The following is a 21,698-nucleotide window of genomic DNA, read 5'->3' as shown; positions in this document are numbered from 1 at the left end:
CTTAGCAAGCTAAAGACCACTTGGTGTTTGTTCCAAAAAGGGTCATATTGGAGCTGAGTTGGGTTTTTTTTGGCTCTTTTTTATGTACACACCATTGAGTAATCAATTAATAAGGTTTTTGTTGTTGATGTTAGACTCTCTTGTCCTTCTAGGCTGAAGTGGGGTAGCAGCATATGCACGTGTAGAGTGCAGTATCTCCCTATATCCTCTTCCATGCAGTGCTCTGAGATTCAGTGAGTACCTCAGTAAATTCAGTTGCGTACAGTTCCTTGGTCCCTGCCTCGCAGATACCTCAGAAAATGTTTCTGGGGGAAGAAGAGATAGGAGCTAAATGTTCAGTTTAGCTTTCCTCACTGTGTGTGAGCATAGGTCATAGACCTGGAATAAAACCTGTGGGACAAAGTTCAAACCAAGCTCTTGTTTACATGATTCTGCATGCTTCTTGGGCATGGGCTGACTCAAGGCAATGATGTGCTAATGGCTTGGGTTTTAAATTTCTTGTGTCCTCTTTGGAAGCCTTGGTTTAGTGGGATACTGTTGCATGCACTTATTCTGAGGGTTACATAGCTGAATCCAAGACAGGAGAGCTTCCCTGTGCCTCATCTAGGAAAGCAGCCATCCTCTTGTGATCACGAATGCATCGTTACTGGAAAGCTCATTATAAAACTTGGAGGAATTAAGGAGGAGTGTTAGAACATTAGTTTTGTCTGTTTTTGTCACTCTTTCACTGGTAGGAGGAAAGTAGTAATTAATACAGCTGGATGTTAAATGCAGCATTTTCTATTGGCTCCAGCTTCTTTCCAGTTTCTAGAGTTATCACAGACAGATGGTAGCAGTCAAGTCTTTTGGTTAGTTTAGGATTCTTCTTAGAAGGAAAAATGTTCAGTTATGATCTGTGCTTAACTTAGCTCTTCTTATCTTGAAGATATGACAGCCTAATATAGGAATAGTTAACTTTGTTTTTAAAAAGGAGTGCTTAATATGCTGATATTGGCAAAGAATCTGGAAGCATGAACTCTGGGAAGCAACTTTATAAGCTTATAGCTAAAGAAGAAATAGCATGAAACTATATTCACTGTAGGTGGTGTCCAAAATGCACAGTTTGAGAATGCTGCTGGGATGCATAGTCTCAGTTTTAAGTCTCTCCTTATTAGGATGGTTTTGGATGTGCATGGTTGCTCCCCACCCCTTGCTCAAGGAACAATTTAAAGTACAGTATTCTCTGTAAACTCATGTGCAGTGAGTATGACACCTTAGTTGTGCTGTTAGATGTATCAGAGAATGGTATCTGAGAATGTGCTTTGAGTAAAGGCAGCTCAAAAGCTTGTGTGCTGGTTGGGATTTTTAGCCTTATATCTTGAATAAACTATCATGAGTGATAGACAGCAAACATGAAGTATGGCAGAGCTGGGCAGTAATGTTAAGAAGTAGTGAATTGGTGAAGGTCATTATGGCTGTTGGAAAATCCTCAGATTATGATCTTTGTGTGACATTTTCTTCCTCCTGGAGAAGCAACCTACAGAAGTGTTGGTAGTTAATGAAGGAATTGACTGCACGTGAATTATCAAGCCAAATTTCCCTTGTATCACTGTGCCTGTACTTTGACTTGCAGTTTTTTGGAATGTCTTCAACAAAAATACTTACTATGTATGCTGATGATAAGTCAGATGTGAATAGGTCAAGAGTTTTGTATGATTAATGTGGGGAGGGGAAGTGGAAAATTATTTTAATATTCCTGGAGAATGCTTAGTAAAGAGCTTTTTCTACAGCAAAGTATAAATAACAGCGTGGTCTGAACACTGCATGTGGGCGATCGTTATCCAAAGCAATTAACTCTTGAAAATAATAGTACTGTATAGTTCACTCACAACACTGGTTTCCAATGTTATTGAAAAGGCCTCCCCTGAGTAGGATGGTCTTGAGTCTAAACTTTAACTCTTAATCCTATTTTGTTTGTGCTTTTTTTGCTGATGAGAAAGCTTATGAAGGAGCATTAAGAGTATGCTCATGTCCACAAGCAGCTAATGGACTTGGCAAGCTTCATATGAGTGTATTTGTCCAGTAAACATAATGTAATAGGATCTAGTAGATTCCCAGATGTAAAGATGTGTTGTAATGGAAATCCTGTTAAGACTTCAGTAAGGCTTTGAAAAGTCTTCAGTTGCAGAGCTGTGAAGGTGCTTTTTGTAGCCAGTGTATGCAATTTGATTTTTTTTTTACTGTCTTGTAAAATCTTTTGAGACTAAATCAGTTCTCATTTTTCCAGTCTGCTCCCAAGTGCAATATTTTGCATTACTCATTATTCATTATTGGGGGATATGTGATTAGATCAGCATAACTGAAACCAGGAATGTTGCCCTGCAAAAGTAGCAGTTAAATTGATTGTAAAAGAACAAACCCAGGTGCTCGAAATACAGCACCTGCTGGTCTGCTGTAGTGTAGCATTAAGAATATTCGTGGGAGAATATTCTAATTTCAAGAATTTTGAGATCCTGTTGTCATGGGCAATATGTCCCATCTGCTAGTCAAATCAAATTTGACTTATGCTGTCCAAGTTTCTCATTTTCAATGCTATAACTGAAAATTATTTCTAGTTTCCCTTGCTTGTCAATAGAAAAACCTTCCAAGTATGGCAGTTTGTTAAATTCAGTTTTATAAGGATTGCAGAACACTACTTATAGATTTGTTTTCAAGTGGAGGAGGTGCTTAATTTATGCTATGTTAAAACAAAAGCAGAACATGTGCTGAGTAGCTTTTGCACTATTTTATTTTGGTTTTTTAGTAGGTTCAGGAGACCTAGTTACTAGGAATAGGCACTTAATTTAAAAATGGGTCAACTGTCGTGTATAGATAGCTTAAATGAACCATTCTAAGCTCATATTTGCTCTCAGGAACATTAGTGTATCTACTAGTAAGTGTAAAATGGTAACAGGCTGAAGACTTATTTCAATACAGATGATTTTTTTCTCTGCTTGACAGGAAAATCTTCACTGACGATTCAGTTTGTGGAAGGGCAGTTTGTTGATTCGTACGATCCAACCATAGAGAACAGTAAGTAAATAAATGGCAAGCTGCTCTTCTGTACCTGGCTTTTATCAGAATCCATTGTGTTTACACATCTTATTTGTGTGGGCATTTACATATTAACATGAAAGGTCATTAATTAACAGCGAAGTTTTACTACCCTTTTAAACCAATGCTTACCAAGCTTCTAGGGTATTGCAGTGTGGAAATCACTGTGCGCCTCTTTCTCCAAACAATTAAATTGGTTTTTAACACCTAACCAGTGTGACTAAAATACATTTCCTTGTATTGTGTTTATGTTGTTAGACATCTGCTTTCCCTGATATAGCTGGGGCACTTCAAATGAATAGTACCATACCTATATGAAAATATGCCACTATATACAGGTATTCCCAAGTCTCAAATGCCTCATTTGATCCAGATGAATGCAAAGCCAGCAATGCCCAGAAATGACTGCCTTAGAAGGCAGACATGCTGTGGCCATAATAACATGATAATCTTAAATGACTCATTTCCAACTGCTTGATAACAAGCCTGGTACTCCATCAGCTGGCTGCAAATACTGGGTAACCGACTTAGTATCTCTTTTTTCTCCTAGTGGTTATTTTAGTGCCTTTATGAATAGCTAGCATAGCATGTGAGCAAAGATGCTAATACTAAAAATGCTGCCAAGAGCAGCAAGTCCTGTCCAAGGCAAGTTACCCAGTGTTTGTTATGATCCAGCCACCTCTGAGCTAGTGGTGGTCAGAAAATACTTGAGCAACTGTAGTGCTAGGCTGAGTAACTCAATTGTATTGGCTTACTTTAATCATGTGGCAAATAAAACTTTTGATTTTGTGATTGTGACCCTGGAGTTCTGATATTTTTAATGACTTCTGAAATGCAACAGTAGGACATTTTCACTGCTTTGAACTTGTGCAATAGGATGTTAAGCCTGTGTGGTACTTGGTAAGTCTGAATGAAGTAAATGTCAGAAAGTTTTCTTTTTGATCTGTATGATAATAATTACAAATCAGTAGGTACTTATTAGGATGTTTTGCTCAGGATTGTTTTACTGTTTAGATAATTAATAATTGTTCATGATAATAATGAATGTTATAATAATAAATGTTTAGATAATTAATAATTAACTAGAATTCAGATACTACTTTTTGAGAGCCTTTAAATTTGCTTTAGCGAGTCAGGGTAGATAATTTGCCCATTGACCAGAATGATCTCTTACTCCTTATGTAGGTATCATTCTGAGCTGCATGTTTCTGATTCTGTATGTAATCAACTCTTTTTTATCATTTTCGTGGCTTGTAATTTCCAGTCTGGTTGACAGTTCTGGCAAAAGGGGTTCCAAAATCCAAGTTCCTTTATGAAGGGTGGTGTTGGAGATCGTTGCATTCTTCCAGTTCTTTCAAGCAAATTATAAACCCTTGTCATCCAGTGATTTGGTCTACTTCAGTGTCACAAAACTGGTGAATGAAATTAAATGAAAACCAAAATACAGGCTGAAGAATACTCTGGCCTGTGTGATTTTTGTTTTGTCCCAGAAATTGTTACTGATCACTTATTACAGCATTCTACCAGCACTGATGAAAGGGTAGAAAGCTGCAGTATGGCTGGTAGCTCAATTGTATAGAAGTCAAGCTCTCACAGGAACACTTGTGTAGCATGTAAGCGTTGAGCAATAGGAATAAGAACTAATACTCTGGTAGTTTTTGGTAGTGTGGAGCAAGACTGTGTAAATGCTCAGTTGGATGTTGCTCTGAAAGCCACAGATGAGCTAAAACCAGAGCAGTTTAAACCCCAAATTTTGCTGAGCAGATGCAGGAATTGGTCAGCTATGCTGAAATTTGTCCTTTTTTAGACTGGGAGGTGCCACACTGTGCAGTGGTCATATTATTGGTGTGTAGTGATTGTATTACTGGTTGGTTGTCTTGCTCACGGCATAGCAGAAGGCAGTGCGTCCCAGGATGGGCGGTGATGGAACTGGAAATCAAGGCTTTCTCTGGATCATGGGGGGTGGTAGATCACTAATCATGTTTAATACATCTGCAAGGTTTTCCCAAGTTTAAATTCTTACCAGAAGTATTTTTTCAAAAGCTTCCACAGAGAAATGTGTGTCATTCATTGTGACTGCATCAGAATAGTTTTATGTTCTTGCAGTGGGCTGTTTCTGCTGTTCTCCTCACCCAGTCTGTGGTGACTCGTCTACTGTTTCCCTTTGCCTGGCTCTGTCACACTCTGCTTCCAGTATACATGATGATGATGTCTTTTCTGAGTCTATTCTCAACTTCTTGAGTAGTCTGAAAAAAGCTGCCATCTGCCCCTGTCCCTTTTTAAATATTAACTTCATGAGGCTCTTGAAGCCACTTTGATTGCAGAGTGCTTTGACGTGTATGTGAAGTGTCAACAGATTAGAGGCTGTTACTTTTAATATCCCTGTTAATGCAATGTGCATCCAGATGAGTCTGTTTTCCCTCTGACTGGAAGGAGTGATGTATATAGCAACACTGCATGCTGACATCTGTTCAAACAAACAATTGCTTCTGTCCCCTCCACAGTATTCATCCAAGGCAAAGAGCTCTTGTGGATTCTTGTTGTATAGAATTTTGTGCAGTGATGACAGCAGCATCCAGGCAGTGACTTGAGAGCATCTCACATGTGTGCTAAAGCAGCTGTCTTAGGGGATAGACAGGGCAAGGTAGAAGCTCTCTCTTGGAGGCACCATTTCAGATTGCACTTGCCAGTGTTGTAATGGAAACTGTCATGCTTAACACTGGTTATTTAGATGCTCTACATTAGTTTTGCTTTTCTGTTTGAATTGCTTCCCTTTTTAAAAAAGGTGCTTTGATCTGCTAGGTGGGCTGAAATCTCCAGCCTCAGATATTTCATCTCCCTTACTCAAGGTAATACATTGTGGAGTCTTGAGAGGGCAATAAGCATTGATAGGGAAGAAAGTTGGCAAATTTCAGCTTCTGGGAGCTGAAATCCAGTATAAAACCCAGAAGGCATGAGCAGAAGACTGCACAGTGGGTTAAAAAACATTCAACTTCACAGCTTCAGGAAGCTGTTGGACAACTTACAGGATGATGACCAGGTCACTGCACTATTAGTATTTTCCCCTGCTCATCTCTGCAATGAAAAGATGAAGCTTCTTATGACTGGTAGTATTTGGGAGAACTACATCAACCAGAGGACAGCATAAACATTTCTCAGTATATCAGTACTGTGCAGTAACTGTCTTGAGTTCAACACTAAGACCAAAGTGAAGCTCTGGAGCCAGGTTTGTGCATACAGTGCTTGCTAGTACATTGTTCCTGTAAGGGCTATGATAGAGTTTGCTTTTGCTGTTGCATAATAGAAACACCAAGTAATGTTCTTCAGCTCACAGCATGTGAGGGAAGAGAAGCAGTGCTCATGACTTCTAGGGACTGAATGCACTTCCTGACTGAGGACTAGGAGGCTGGTAGCCTTGGCAAATGTGAAAGCAACATGGTGAACTTCCAGCCAAATTATTTAAGTTCAATGCATTCATAAGTTATGAAGGAGACATAAGTTATGAAGGATTTATTTATTTGTAATTCAGGTAATGTGCCTCATGGGATTTACATTTAGGAAATGGATCTTGCTAAACTGCTTGGAAACTGGGGGAAATATCCAATATGTTCAAACACAGTGTTGATATTGAGTTTAAGTGTTTAGTGTTACTGCAAATACACTTGCCTGGAAGTCTATCTCCTGTAAGCAAGTGAAGGAGAAACTGTTGCATCCAATGTGAGAATCTCCTGGAATTTGAAATTCAAAGTAAATGTCTGAGTAGTATTACCTGAAATGAAAGGTACAGCCACCTTAACTAGCCTTTTACTGCTACTTCATAGCCTAACACCGAAGGTCTGTCTCTTAGTGCCTTGGCTGACAATGGCTTAGATGAGTGGTTTCTGATCCTGTCTTTGTGTAGTATTTTCTGACATGTTCATGCATTTCTTGTTTGTTTTAGCTTTTACAAAACTGATCACAGTAAATGGCCAAGAATATCATCTTCAGCTGGTGGATACTGCTGGCCAAGTAAGTTACCTTTCTTTCTTTGAATCTTTCTTCAGAGTTAAGATAATGTGTTAGCTCCAGTAGAGCTAAATTGGTAGTAAGTGTTCATTCAGAGATGAAGGTAACTAAAATGATTCAATGATTGGCTTGTTGGTTAGTCACTAGTGCATTGTTTCCGTTGTGTTTACTTAAAGGCTTCTTGTTGGTTGGGGTTTTGGTTTGTTTGGTGATAGGTTTTTTTTTTTTCCCTTGTCTATTGAACATACACCTAAAAAGGCAAAGAAGGAACTGCCTTAACTCTGATGTACCAGAAGTCCGTAAGTAGCTTGCTTGACATTTAGGGACTAAACTAACAGTCTTGCTTTAGAGGGAAAACGTTACTTCAATAAACCATGGAGAAGTTTTCCACGACTTCCCTATTTGTGTGCTCCAGCTACTGCACTGTGACTTTTATCTATGAAACAGTCATGGGGAGGTAGACAGGTGTCCATACAGGTAGTTATTGCTGGGCTACCAGTCAACTGCTACAGTTTGTTTACATTTTGATGTGATGGTTCATGAGTGCTTCTGAGCCATCATGTAATGACAGGGAGAGCAGGAGGAGACAGCGAGCTTGTGTCCTGTAGGATGGTCAGTAGCTTCATGAAGTATAGGTGTTCATTATATAGTGCTGCATGGAGTGCTTTCAGTGGGAAGAAACAGAACAGTGACTGTTAAAGCCTTGTATTTTTATTTTACAGTTCTTATTGCTTACACTTTTTCAGTGATTTCTGATACACTATGTATTTTTTTCTTCTTTTTTTCCAAACTATTTGCAGTGTTAAACCATGTTAATGTTGTAAAATACACTGCCAGTACTTAAGACTTTAAAGCTGCAGGACACTTGCTCATAGCTGGGAGACTCTTTAGAAGAAGGGTTGTAACCTTCTAGGTATGTTTGACTGCTTTGTTAGAAGAGAGCTATGTGAGTGAAGAATAACCATGCTGCCTTTATATGGTGTCAAAACCACTATATCTACTTACAATTTGTCAGAGGTGTCTGAAGTGATTAGAAACATGATGCTGGCCACATGTTCTGGGGCAGGATAGTTTCATGGAGAATATTCTGTAGAGGAGAGCGAGGTCACTAGATGGGCAGGCTGAGAAATGTGAACAGTGGAGCAGTGAGCTCCATGGATTTTGCTTTGTGCCAGTGTAAGTCTGCTTTCCTTACATCTCCTATTGTAGTGTAGTGATAAAAGTGAAATTTCCCTTTGAGGAAGAAATAGCTTTCAGAGAAGGCTATATAGCTTCAGTAGTAACATACCTCTGTTGCTGAGGTTTATTTTCAGGGTTGGTTTACTGTTACAGAGTATTGTAAAAGCAACATAAATTCTTTTTCTGTGAATGAACTGACCTTTGCCTTCTGGCTCACAGGGTTAGAGGGTTATGGAAAGTGTGGCTTGGACAAATTTTTCTCAAGTCTGTCTTTCTTAATAATCCATAGAGAGTGCTCGTAGCAAGAATGACATTGTAGATTTGTTACATCTTGAAAACTTGGCTATGACTTGAAAAGCTATAGCTATGTTGTTTTATTGCTTGGCAAGGTTCTTAATTTGACCCACAAGATCCAGGAAGCATAGCAGCTTTTTTTCTGTCTCCAGAGAAGCTAAAAATTAGGAATTAATTAGAAGCAGTTGAGGTTATGGTGCTTCCTTCTCTTGGTACTCCCTTTTCTGTCTCATGCCTCATTACCTTTCATGGTTATCTATTCAGATTTGCATAGTTCAGTCAAACAGGAGTCTTGGTGTGGGATCACAGAAGCGAAGTGCAAAAGAAAATCTTACCTAATGCTGAATTCCAGCTGGGGCAATCCAGAGAAATTCTGGGTAAAGTCAAACAACTGCAGTTGCACTTTCACCTGTTTTCCATGTGGCCTGGCTCACATCTTTCTATATTGACTTTAGGATTACACAGTCAACTGAAGTGGCAGCTTGGCATCTCCGTGATGATGGGGGAGGGCTGCCCTCAGTGTGTAGCAACAAAGGCAAATAAGGGCATCTTTTGTCATGTCTTTCAGACTCTTTTTGGCTAAATCTATGAAGTTGATTCACAAAGGGTTTTTCCTCATTTGCCAATTAAGGAAGTTTCATTCCTTTTGGTGGTCTAGATTTAAACTGTGTGATTGCACTGCTCCATCTGTTCAGTCATCACAACGTACAGGGGGTTATGTGATCTTAAGCTAAAATTAACATGTTAAGAAGAGTAGATTAAAAAAGTTGAGACTGTGTATATTAAGAAGTATAGCTCTTGTCAAAATGGAAATGTTTCCTGGGAATCTCTATTAGAACAATTTAGATTTCTTTTTTTAACATGGGATTCATATCTGCAATATGACAAATGGTTTTAATTTACTGATTTGGTCAATTCCTTTTCTACAGGGGTGACAAATCCAGTGATTGTTGTTTGGTTTTGTGGTGGTGTTGGTATTGGTGGGGTGTTTTGTGTGTGTTTTGGTTGGGGTTTTTTGGTTTTGTTCTTTTCACGAGCCACTCCTCATAGAATGTAAACTTCTGGTTGTCATAAAGCAACTAACAGCTGTACTCCTTGCATGTCTACAGCTGATCAGCATTAGTTAGCCACAGTTACTCACTTCCTAACAGATCCCTTAGGTAAATTAGATTGGGCCGGTGTCATTTGACATTATGAACTGCTAGATCCTGTTGTCAGCTGTTGAAATTAGGAATTTGAAATGTATCACCAACAAGATAAAAGGTGTAATTGCTAATTAGTGCTAGGACAGAGTAGATGTTTTGTACTAATACAAACTGATAATTAAGCAGGATAAGAGGATTGGGACTAGCTTTAGCTGATCCATAGTCTTAGAGGGAATAAACCCAAAAAGCTGTGATTATATTTTAGAGTTTACAGACTGACACAGCTTTCTCTTTGGTAAACATTTCACACCTGACATTATGATCAAAAAGCTTGGTTCTGAAAGTGCAGCTTTCACAAGATGGCCCTGTGTCTCATGTCTTCCAAATAAAGCTGACTTAGCTGATGGTGATCTGTTAGCATTCAGTTCTGAACTGTGGCAGAAAGTGACTTTAAACTCAACATTCCTTCTGCAGGATGAATACTCCATATTTCCTCAGACGTACTCCATAGACATCAATGGCTACATTCTTGTTTATTCAGTCACGTCAATAAAAAGGTAACAAAATCCGTTGTGTTCTTCTGGTCCTGATACGTTTTGGGTTCAGCTACTGCATTTGCTGTGTTTTCTTCATGTGTTTTTAATTCACTTAATACCACTTTCCTGTAGAAGTTTAATGGAAGTATAATGGGAAACTAATGTTTGTTTTCAGAAATTGCCCCTCAGATCCAAATGTCAAAGACATTTTGCAGGCTAATATGCAAGGAACCATGTAAGAAGCAGTGCAGAACTACATTATTTTGAGGTGTGCATGAAAGTACAAAGACCCAATTTCAGGAATAAGAGTTCATTATTCTGTAGCATCAGATAAAAAGGCAGGCTTAAATATGAGCCTAAAGGGCACTATACATTTGTCATGTACCCAATTAGTTGCTCAGTCGGTCTTTCAGCACTGTAGCTAGTTACAGCACTGAGATTTCTTTGACTTACTGTCTTGGATTGTTGTGGTTAACCATCAGAAATTTCCATTTAAATAGCAATATGTCTCTTGGCCTGTAGACTCTCTCTTGATATGCTGCAGCAAATAATCTTACTTGAAAATTTTCCAGGGATATGTATTTTGTCCTTGCTTTTAGCTGTTAATTGAGGGACAGAGTCCATCATCACTTGCAACACTCAGCCTTTATAAGGCTTTGTCATCTTCTGTTGTATTGTTCCTTCCTCTGCTCCTCTTGCTTTGTTTAAATGCTGGTAGTTCTTGAATACATCTTAATTCTCCAACATGGTATGGCATCTTTCACAGGATGTTAGGGGTTGGAAGGGACCTCTGGAGATCTTTGAGTCCAGCACGCCTGCCAGAGCAGGACCAGAGAATCCCGCACAGTTATGACAGCCAAATAATTTCTGTCTTGTTGGAGAAAAATGATTAAGACCTTAAAGCTTTCACTTTCATCAAGTAGGAGAAGTTGATGCTTCCCTTCTACTTGCAAGGAAACCAGTCAGCTTCTTACAAGTGCAGAAGTGTTCCATGTCTTTTCCTCTGAATCAGGCAAAGCTGATCATATAAAATGCTCTTTAGCAGAGCATTAAAAAAATCCAGGTAAAAAAATTACCTGTTGTCTCTTACATATTCCTCAAAGAAGGGATGGGGTCTGGCTATCCTTTGCTTGCAAGGTCCTTAATGTTGAACAGTTTTTCAGTTCTTCATTCTTTGTTTTCATCTTTAGCTCTGAAGTACTAAAGAACAAGCACAGGTGATCTGGAGGAAACACAGCAGGTGTTAGGCTTTCATCTTTGGGATTTGTGTTTTGCCTTATTTTAAATCAGAGGTTCAGTAACATGTATGAAATAAGAGTTAGTATTCTCAGCCTTAAGTAAACAGTCATCCACTCCTGAAATGAATAGAAAAATATTCATTGGCAAGTAGTATTGTGAGGACAAAAATGTCTGTGACTAAAATGTGTGTAGATTGCTTGGAGGCTTTTGTAGCTGTTTCAGGTGCTGCCTCATGATATCTTGAGCTTAGCTCAGGTGAAAAAAAAAAAAAATCTGCTCTCTGTGGTAGCATTCAATCATTAAAAGCAGAAAATAAATTACATTGAAAATACTAACAGAACAAGACAGTTTAAGACTGTGGTGGATATCCTTTCACCAGTATTTTAGCCTTGGTAATTTTTTCAATATCAATGATCCTGTATTGTTCAATTCCTTACATTCTTTATCAAGGCAGTGTTTAGGCAGTAAGAAGGGCCTTCCACAATGCTTAGGTAGCTTAGGTGACTTGTGAAGGCAGTTGAATTACAGTCACCATCCGTCTTGACTTCTGTCAAAGTGTTGATCTGAGTATTGATCCAGCAGGAGTGAGAGAGCTTTGACAGCAAACTTAATAGAAATGTCCTTGTGAAATTATCATCATCCCAGCTAACCTCCAGTGGGAAGTTTAAATGAGACTTGAGTAAAAGCTAATGCCCTATATTTCTTGTATTCATTCCCAGGCTCCCAGCAGCAAGGTTACTGGAAGGCTTTTGCTCTACTTCTGCTTAATTAAATTCCAATTTAGTATCACACTAAGTTCCATGATTTTGTGTAATGTACTTACCTGACAGCTAGTATATATTACTTTTTTTGGTGGCATTTCACATAGTGAGCTGTTTGTTGTAACACTGTTTCCAGGACAGAACTGGAAGGGACCCCTTACAGTCTCAAAATGTCATGTTATTCCATGACTTGATGCAATGATGCTCTTTTTGAATTGATCAATATATGTCTTAAAGTGTGTCCCTGCTCCTTCTAGACTTACTAATTTGAAAAGCTTTCTAGAACATTGATCTGATCAAGCCAATTTCATTCCCAGCTGCTCCTAGCAATTTGTTTCTGTGTCAGATTGTGTTTAAGTAGCACTTTTGGTTTCCACCTTACCCTGTTAACAGAATTTGGTTGTTTAGTTGTAGCATTTTTACTGAAAACAAGCTTGTGAGCTATTCTAGGTGGGCAGGTAGGTAGAGAGACTTGGTAAATGAGCACAAGTTGAACAGAACATGTTGCAGCATTGTGTTCTAGAGCTTCAGGTGAGGACTGATGCTCTGGTATGGCATTTTCTGGCTGTCCTGGAAATACCTAATAGTGGAAAAGGAACAGTCATTTTACTGTGTTAGTGATTCAGTTATCCTGTGGCTAGTACACTAGATCTTTCCTGTTGCTTCAGACTGAGCAACAGTTCTGTGGTCTGCAGCAGAATTTTTTTCTTGGTAGTGTTTTTATTCTTCTTGCCATTTCCAGAGTCACTTAGTTCTGTTTGTAACAGTGCCTCTTAATTTTGTCATAACCAAACTCCATTAATCTCTTACTTTCGAAACAGTTACAAGAATGAAACTCCAAGACAAGCTCTCAATACCTTTTCATCATAAGCTCTTTGTAACCTTGAAGTCCTTTTATTGATTCCACATTTATATAAAATCTGTAGTATTGTACGTGAGTAACTAATGTAAATTGTGCCAGACTAAGCCACACTTCTGTTTGTAAAGAACTTATTTTCTTGTTAGGATATACCAAAACTGTTAGCTGAACATGGAGAAGTATTGTGTTCTGCTCAGTCTCAAAATTTTTTGCTGAACTGAGACACACTGACCTACTTGACAGAAAATCCTTCTGAAATTTGATAGCATTTATTGTTCCAGAAGTGAGAAATGTTCATGATTCAAATAGTCTGAATAGTGGTTTTAGGCACCAATTCTTTGAGAGCCCCGAGCTGGAAGTGCATTTGAGTGTTGCTCTGTTTCTAAGAGTTTCAGTTCTAATTGAAATGCAGTCCAAGTCAGGACACTGCCTGTAGTGAACAACCTTGGAAGCTGGAAAAGCTTCGGTCAGTTTTGTTGTCTAATTGTGAGCCGCCTCTGTGAGCCTGTTGTGCCTCTCTCTTAAAACAAATCTGAGCTGTGCACTTCATGTACCAGCATTTTTTCCATAATGTAATTAGAGGAGCACAACATCTGCTCCTCAACCCTGTTTATAGCTTGTTCTCAAAAGTACTAAATGTCAAATGTAGTGGATTTTGTTAGTGAGGGTTTTGGCATCTTGGTATTTTGCATTACTGCTTCTTACCTCCTGTCTCCAAACTTCATGTACATGGTAGGTGAACAGACAAGTATTTGAATAACTGCTGTTTTAATACCATCTTGCTGATCAGTGTTCTCATTTTCCATAGAAAACTAGAATTTAGGCTTCTTTTGGCTTTCACATAAAACTGAAGAATTCTTATGAAAGAAGTGTTCTTAAAAAGAATGTATTCTTTCAGGCTGGAATGTGCTTAACTAAATGATACTTTTTTCCTTGGAAACTGCTGTTTGACATACTCATCCAGGGTTCCAGCAGATTTCTTAAGCACATACAAAGTAGATGAGAGGTGGGAGGGGCTCTTAGTGGTTCTGTTAGATGCATCACTTATTCCTGCAAACATCATGACCAGGGAGGCTGGGCTGATCTTTGCTGTTTCCGGGGCCATTTTGTCTGTTGTACACAAATGAGAGGGACTTTCGACATCTTTGTTGTTTGCCACTATATATAGAGTAAGTTTTAAACACAGCTACCTACATATGCATTTAACTGCTTGTGTATTGGGTATTAAGGATAAACATTGGAGTGCATGTGTGACTTCATCCCTTTATTTTGCAGTTTTGAAGTGATAAAAGTTATCCATGGCAAGTTATTGGATATGGTGGGAAAAGTCCAGTAAGTAGTGACACTTTCATCTCATTTCATTGCAGGCATGTTACTAGTGCTTTGTTCAGTATACTGTAACTGTTCTGAAGTTCTGAACTTTCTTTCACAGAATACCCATTATGCTGGTTGGAAATAAAAAAGACCTGCATATGGAACGGTATGTGACCTCCAGGCTGTGTGAAAGGCAAGGCAGCAGCCCGCATTCCTGTGGCTGCAAGGCACTAGCTTTGTTCTTGGCTTTCCCTAACAAAAATCAAACTGTGGGTTAAAATAAGGTACTGGCAAAGGAATTGTGTCCAGAGCGTGAACTAGAAGCCGTGAACTTGTGTTGTAATGTTGACTTCTGCTGCAAGATTGCGGGGATGGTCATTTAACACTTTGGGGGGGGTTTAAAACAACTAGCAGAAGTGTCTTTTTCAGAGCTCTAAAACACCAGCTGATATTACATGTCACAAAAACAAAGCAATACTTGGAGAACTGCTCTGCTGGGTCACATAGCAGTTTTACCTGGCCCAGTAGTGTATTTGACAGCAGCCAAAAACAAATGCTCTGGATCAGACTTCACACAACATTCCTGTTATATGCATTTATGTGCTTCAGTACTGTGAGGTTTTCCCTGATGTATTGAATTCCAATTCTTTTGCAAGGTATAAAGAAACATACTTTTTTTCCTTTCCTTTGGTCAGGGTGATCAGCTACGAAGAAGGGAAAGCTTTAGCAGAATCCTGGAATGCAGCTTTCTTGGAATCTTCTGCTAAAGAAAATCAGGTAACAGATTTAAGATCCACTTTATCTGAACAGCAGTGTAACAGAATGAGTCATAGTTTCACTTAATAAAGGAAGCTAAACTATTTGCATGTGCTTTACAGATACTCTGTGTAGATGGCTGGAAACAAAATGGCTGTCTGCATTTAGGTTGGTGTGTACAAATTTTTACGTGCAACCGTAAATGGAAGGAGGAAGTGAAGAACTGAAAGTTAAGCTTCACTGAATATATCACAACACAGAGATATGTGTTGTGTGGGTGGAACAGGGTCTGTGATCTGCTACCTTTGCCTTAGCTAGGAGGTCATGGTGATTGCAGAGGAGTGAGCTGGTGTTACAGGATGAACTGTGCATTTTAAGGTGCTGGGCAAGACTTGGTCTCCTTAATGTGGAACAATCAAAAGGGCAATCCTGGAGCTAGGACAGGGCTTCTTTAAGTAGCCTTTATTTCCCTCTCCCCAGTCCCCCTAAAGCAGAGCAGCTTTTGTCCAATATCTGCAGTCATCAGTTCCACAGTTACTTGAGTAAAGTTGGGTTTTCCCTGGAAGAATAACCTGGATATTTTTTCTCCAGACATGGAACACTTGAAGTTAGTTTATCAGTACTTCTGTTTCTGGCTAAGACTTGCATTAACCTGGTCAAAACTTGGTATGGTGAAAGCATAACATTTCTTAGTATCTTCTTTGTACAGCTGGATAGCTTCAAATGCAAACTCAACTGATAAAGAATAAACCAATTAAAAGCATCTGTTGGGTTTCCACCCCACCCCTCCTCCCTTAAGTGACTTAATACCTCTAGATTAAGCAAAGCTGTGGCTTGCACTCTTTGTTTTTTTTTCTTTAGGCATGTGTTCCCAATGTGTAACAGCACAGCAATTGATATCTAGCAGAATGTTGTGATGGTAACTTCTCTAAGGTTGTATTGTTCTTGGTTCAAAAAAAAAAAGTTTGGTATATTTATGTAAAGAAGCCACAAGCTTTGTATGATGCTTGGCATGTCTTGCATATTACATTGCTGCAGTAACAAAATCCCATTGACTGCCATGGATTTGTCTGTTCTTTAATACCAGACTGTATTAAGTTATGCTGCCAGCTGAAATTTAGATAGCACACTTTGAGGCCTTCAGTGAAATAGGAATAGCAATTGTATATCGGTACTCAAAACTCTACAGTCCTGCACAAATCCCACAAAAAATGGGAAGTCATGATCATTCTTGCTGTCAGAGCGGGCCTTACCAGGTTGTCTTTTCAGTATGGTGGTCATAGGTTGCTGTAAAGGCTGTTCTTCTGGATTTAGGTGCAGGCTGTTAGAAACAGGTGCCTGACCACAATTCCTTTTACATAATACACTTGGCAAATCTGTTTGGCTTCAAAACTTTGGGAGATCGTATGTCAGTTCTGAGATGGGTGCCCATAGCATGTGACCATCTTTCAGGGTCTCTGGCACACTTCCACTGGAGGCTTTGGATGTACGGAAAAAAGTGTGAGTGAGCCCAAATCTGAGGTAGCTGCCTTAGTCTCCACATGAACAGTTGCTTACTTCTGAAGTGGTGGAACTCTGAGTGCAAAGTGTGGAGGCCAGAGCTGTGAGGCAGTAGGGGGAACAGTAGTGTAATATGTTCCTGTGAGAGCAGAACAACTTCAGAACTCACTGTTTTTTACTGTAAATCATAACTGACAGGATCAAAACAGCTGATACATAGACCTCTATCAAGACAAGATACCTTCTCTTCCTCTGAAATGATCTCTGGTTTAGGGAGGGGGAAAGGTTTATTTTGAACTTGGTAACAAGGTGTGTTGTCATTCTGTTAGTACTGAGTGTTCACCTTATGTAAGTCAACATTACTGGGAAAAAAGTCTGCTGGCACTTTTTTGCTTGGCAGTTCATCAACTCGTCACCTGTACTGGCTTTGTACAGCAAATGGAACTTGCCTGTCAGCTCTAAATGCTTTCCAAAACTGCTTCAGATTGTTTGCTTTACAGAAAGCTAATTTGATGCTTAAAGGGATGAGCCTAGACTGGATTGGGAATATAGAGCATAAGCAAAGAGCCCACACCTTCCTGACTGGGGAGAACTCTCCTAATACTCTCTAAAACTTCACCATCTGTATTTGGTGGATGTGGAGCACAAGTATGACAATTTGTAGGATCCTAAGCTGAAGCTGCAGTGTTCTTCAGAGCAGCGAGGACAATGGGTCTCCTTGCTTCAGAGGCTATACCAAACTCTTATCAGCTATGTGGTCTATCCTTTGTAACAGCTGTGTTTGCAAGGAACTGCTGAGACCAGTGAAGATAGTTCCTCTAACAGGTTCTGACAGCAGACTCCTTTCCTTGTAGAAGGGGATGGAAGAGCATTGACTCTTCTCTGTTCCTGCTGTGGCCAAAAAAAACCTCAGCCAGCCCTTTTTTGAGCATCTGTGGGAGTCTTAGGAGCATAGCACTACCATACTGGGCAACTGAGATAGTTCTCTAGATTGACTTGAGCAAACTGGACCTATTCTGCCAGTAGTTATCAAAACAGCACATTCCACCAATGTCATGACTTCAGGATGAGAGGCAAAAGTCTTAAGTTGTGGTGACAATAAATGGTGGTGGCTGGCAAGAGTTCTCAAGGTCAAACATACTTGAGGCAATATATTGGCTCCTCCAGACAAGGGTGACTTGGTACAACTTTCAGAGAAGCCTTCATAGCAGCAAGGGAAATCCCTGGACTTTGAGAAGGCAATGCTGAGACTCTTAGATCACTGGTGGGCTGCTATTATCTTAAAACTGCTTGATTATTACCAGGTATGTTGAACTGCTTTGGCTAACTTCAGGAGCCCTGAGCCTTTTGTGTGGAATTCCCTATTTCATTTCACCTAAGACATAGTATAGTCCTTCATCCTAATCCCAAGTACAATAAAGTGGTTACTGTTGGAAATACAACCAGATTCCAAGTCAGTCATAAACTCAGCTGGAGCTGGGAGCCAGCTTTTACCGGAAGAATTTAGGGAGTAATGAGCAGCCAAATTGTGTTCGTTCAGTTACACAGAAATTAGATAAACTGTTTTAGAAGGGGCAAGGAAATAGCAAAAGAAAAAAAACCAAAACTACTTACCACAACAAAGCCCTCTTAAAAACCAATTGTTTGGGCATTGGTGCTTTTTCAGGAGCAACTTTGTCTTCAGGCTTAAGAGGATGCAGTGCTCAGTAAAGGTGGTTTGGGTTCTTAGCCTCTCTCCAGGGGTCTCAAATTTTTACCCGGGAGAGTGTTTGGGCTGGCAAAAGAAAGGGTGGAAAACCTCTCTTCCTTTACCTGACTATTGTTCAAGTTCCTTTGCCCAGTTCTGTGCCAAGATAAACTAGTAGTGTGATCACTGAGAGTTTCCTCTTTGAAATAGCAAAGCAGTTGCATAGTTGAAAACTGCAGCATACCAGAGTGACTGCAGCAGCCATGAGCTGGATTTGGGTGTTCCTGCGCTGCCTCCTGGCAGCCTGTTTCTGACTGCTGCTTGTGCAAGGGGAATTGCACCTCCCTGTCTGTACTCTCACCAAGGGTACATCTGCAGAAGCAGTTCAGCCTCTGGTGTCTCTTGCACGCTGCTAAGCTCTCCAGGCAGTATTCGTTGCCCAGGCTGACATCTACTTTGTTTCCCCAGGGGAGAAAGGTAGAAGAAAGCCAGATGGCTTTCTGCAGGCTAGGAGTGACCCACATTCTGTAATTGGACCATATGGAAACAGATGCATATAAATCCTGGCTGGGTTATTTATTCCTTGTCACAAAACGCAGCTTCCTGCGTTGTTTAAAAGCTCATTCTTAAATTCTTCCGCATATTTGGGCTGAATTACAAATTCCTAAGCGTTAACTGTAGGGCAGTGATTAAACCTCCTCAGTGAATACATATGTTCTGTGAAATGAATTAACAAGCCCTGTGAACTCCTACATCTTAGTGTTTCAAACAGCATGTCTTTGACAGAATGTACAGCTTCTCAGTTGACACAATAAGTTGTGGAGGTTTTTTAATGGGTGCTTTGAAGCAGAGGTGTAAAGAATTTGTGTATTAAAATGAAACCATTGAAAATTTCAACTCCAAGTAAGGAAACATTGTGGTAGTGTACTTCTAAGTCAGCATATCACCAAGTTTTGATTAAGGCAAGCTTTGTTAGTGGACTCAGTTTGATAGCAACTGGGATCCTGACCATGGCTCTCCTAGAGAGCACCAGATCTAATTTGACCAGGAAATTGTTGTGTTGTTACTGAACTAAGGAGCCATTTGTCAGGTTCTCATGGGATTGCAGGGAAATATCATTACACAGAGGAATAATCTTATTTCCATCTTAGGAAGTATTTTAAATAGTTCCAGAGACAGTACTGTGCACAAACCATATGAACACTGGAAACTTGAAAATTCAGTCTAATCTGTTAAGATTGTTAGGGAGCTGCTTCAGTCAATGGGATTAATTTGGAATTGATCCAATTAAGAATTACACCTTGTGGTGGCAGAAAAACATCTGTCAGGCCAGAACACACAGTCATAAATCACAAGATGCTCTTCAGCCTGCTGATTAAAACCAACAAACACCCCTTTTTGTCCCCTCTCATAACGTGACTGCTTTTACTTTTGTTCTTTCTCAAGGAGCATATGCTCAGAGTTTGTGGAACGGATGGCTAGCATTGAGATCAACTTAAAATGGCATGTCTGAGGTGATTGGGAGACCATTTCCAAGTGGAGGATTTACATAGTGTAGAGAAAAGCACTTCAGAGTTGTCCTTGACTGTAGGAGAGTTGTATTCTTTTAAAATTACTTGCAGGCACTTCAGATGCTGCATATTGTACTTTTTGCATATTCTGATGGAAGCCAGTGTACATCTTTAAAAACAAATAAACAAAACCCCACCAAAACCTTAACTACTCTTAATCAAGTTCTGCTGTAAAATCTCCTGAATTACTCCAGTGGTCTGACATCTGTTCTTGGTGTCTCTGCTTCAATTAAACTTGTTTTTGTGGGAGTTTGTCTTTCCATCCCAAGACTTGTAACGCATTCACTAGCATGTCTGGGAAATTGTTGCCCTCCTGAGCCCATTCACTCATGCTTTCATCACCTGGAGCTTCTGTAGGGGAGAGACTGCTTCACCACACTCTCTGCTCAGGGTGGATGGAGGAGACATGGCAGAGGCCAAGAGGAGCGGATTTTAGAACAAGTGACTCCAATTCAATACTTGCTGCTTTCCCACTGAAGGAGTTGAAGGGATGCATAGTGCTTGTGGTGCTTTTGATTTTGCAGAGGGGCTCAGTGTAGCCCTGTATGTTCCATAGAATGAACTAGGTTGGTTGTGTGAACCTTACCACGTTAGCAATGTCTGTACTAGAGTTCAAGCTATTTCAGATAAAATCCCCTTTCTCTCAGAAGCACTTTATCAAAGGATGCTGGTTCATGTTAGACAATGACTACTACTTTGGCTCATGTTTTGTCCTAATGTTCTTGCACTGTCTAATACTGGTTTTTATCTATAGGTGAGATGAGAAAAATGAATATTCAAGTATATCCCTCATACTGGGCTATGCAAAGTCACTGTTTAGAGATGAAAAATTTGCCTGCCCCAATTACCTGGAATTTTAGTGGAAATGAATCTGTTTATTCTCTGGAGTAGCACAACATCAAACTCAACAACATCACTGCTGTCAGTCACTCAGTGCAAGCTTACTAGTTAAAATAAAGCTGAATTACAGTTATTAGCTGTGTGTGAGAATGGCTGAGTTTAAACCCGCCCTCCCTACAGTGACATGGAAAATAGATGGGGACTGCTGTGGAGAAGGTTTCCAAAAGGTTGTGTTCAAAACTGAAATTACTGTGTTTTCCCTCTTTGATTTTGGAATAACCCTTGGGCATGCATTTAGATGTTGGTGTAGCCATCAAAACTGCTAACAGTTTTGTTACTGTTTTTCAGCAAGCAAGCAGCTGCTTCTTGCCTGCTAATCTTGAGCTCTCTCTTTGCAGACTGCCGTGGATGTCTTTAAGAGGATAATTTTGGAGGCAGAGAAAATCGATGGGGCAGCTTCACAAGGGAAGTCTTCATGCTCAGTAATGTAATTCCACTGCGAAACCTGAAAACACTGGGAATACATTCTACCTGAAGAAGCAAAACTGCCCATTATCTTTAAGGATAAAACTATGCTTCTTTTATTTTATTTTATTTTATTTTATTTTTTTTCATTTTAATTTTTTTTTTTCCTTCTGTTAACCTGAAAGATAAACAGTTGGTTTGGAGCCTTTCCCTTCAGATTATGTTAAACTCTGACTCTTGTGCAAATGGCTTCATTTCCATTTTCAAATTTTAAGCAATCATATTTTCAATTTATATATTGTATTTCTTAATATTATGACCAAGAATTTTACTGGCATTAATTTTTCAGTGTAGTTTGTTGGTTAAAATAATCATCAAAATGATGCATATTGTTACACTACTATTAACTAGGCTTGGATATCAGTGTTTCTTTGTGTTCAATGTATACTTGTAAATAAAATAGCTGCAAACCTTA

At 39.5% G+C, this 21,698-nt stretch overlaps 1 protein-coding gene across 3 annotated transcripts in view; it reads left to right on the top strand.

The window, feature by feature from the left end:
* RHEB (Ras homolog, mTORC1 binding) overlaps window positions 1–21,698 on the top strand; it is a 36,709-nt gene extending 15,011 nt beyond the window's left edge. For 2 of the 3 annotated variants that reach the window (XM_068145961.1, XM_068145962.1), the window contains exons 2-8: window positions 2,980–3,051; window positions 7,013–7,080; window positions 10,170–10,252; window positions 14,366–14,422; window positions 14,523–14,570; window positions 15,100–15,181; window positions 21,157–21,698. In XM_068145961.1, coding sequence (XP_068002062.1) covers window positions 2,980–3,051; window positions 7,013–7,080; window positions 10,170–10,252; window positions 14,366–14,422; window positions 14,523–14,570; window positions 15,100–15,181; window positions 21,157–21,249 — 503 coding nt within the window. In that variant the 3' untranslated portion in view covers window positions 21,250–21,698. The remainder of the gene's footprint in view (window positions 1–2,979; window positions 3,052–7,012; window positions 7,081–10,169; window positions 10,253–14,365; window positions 14,423–14,522; window positions 14,571–15,099; window positions 15,182–21,156) is intronic. The other variant, XM_068145963.1, reaches the window with a different exon arrangement.

Source organism: Melanerpes formicivorus, unplaced genomic scaffold (genome assembly GCF_026170545.1).
Source record: "Melanerpes formicivorus ecotype bairdi unplaced genomic scaffold, bMelFor1.0.p_v2 SCAF_13, whole genome shotgun sequence".
Classification (NCBI taxonomy): Eukaryota; Metazoa; Chordata; class Aves; order Piciformes; family Picidae; genus Melanerpes; species Melanerpes formicivorus.
The sequence above is the reverse complement of the archived record's forward strand: the minus strand, read 5'-3'. Positions and strand labels throughout refer to the sequence as shown.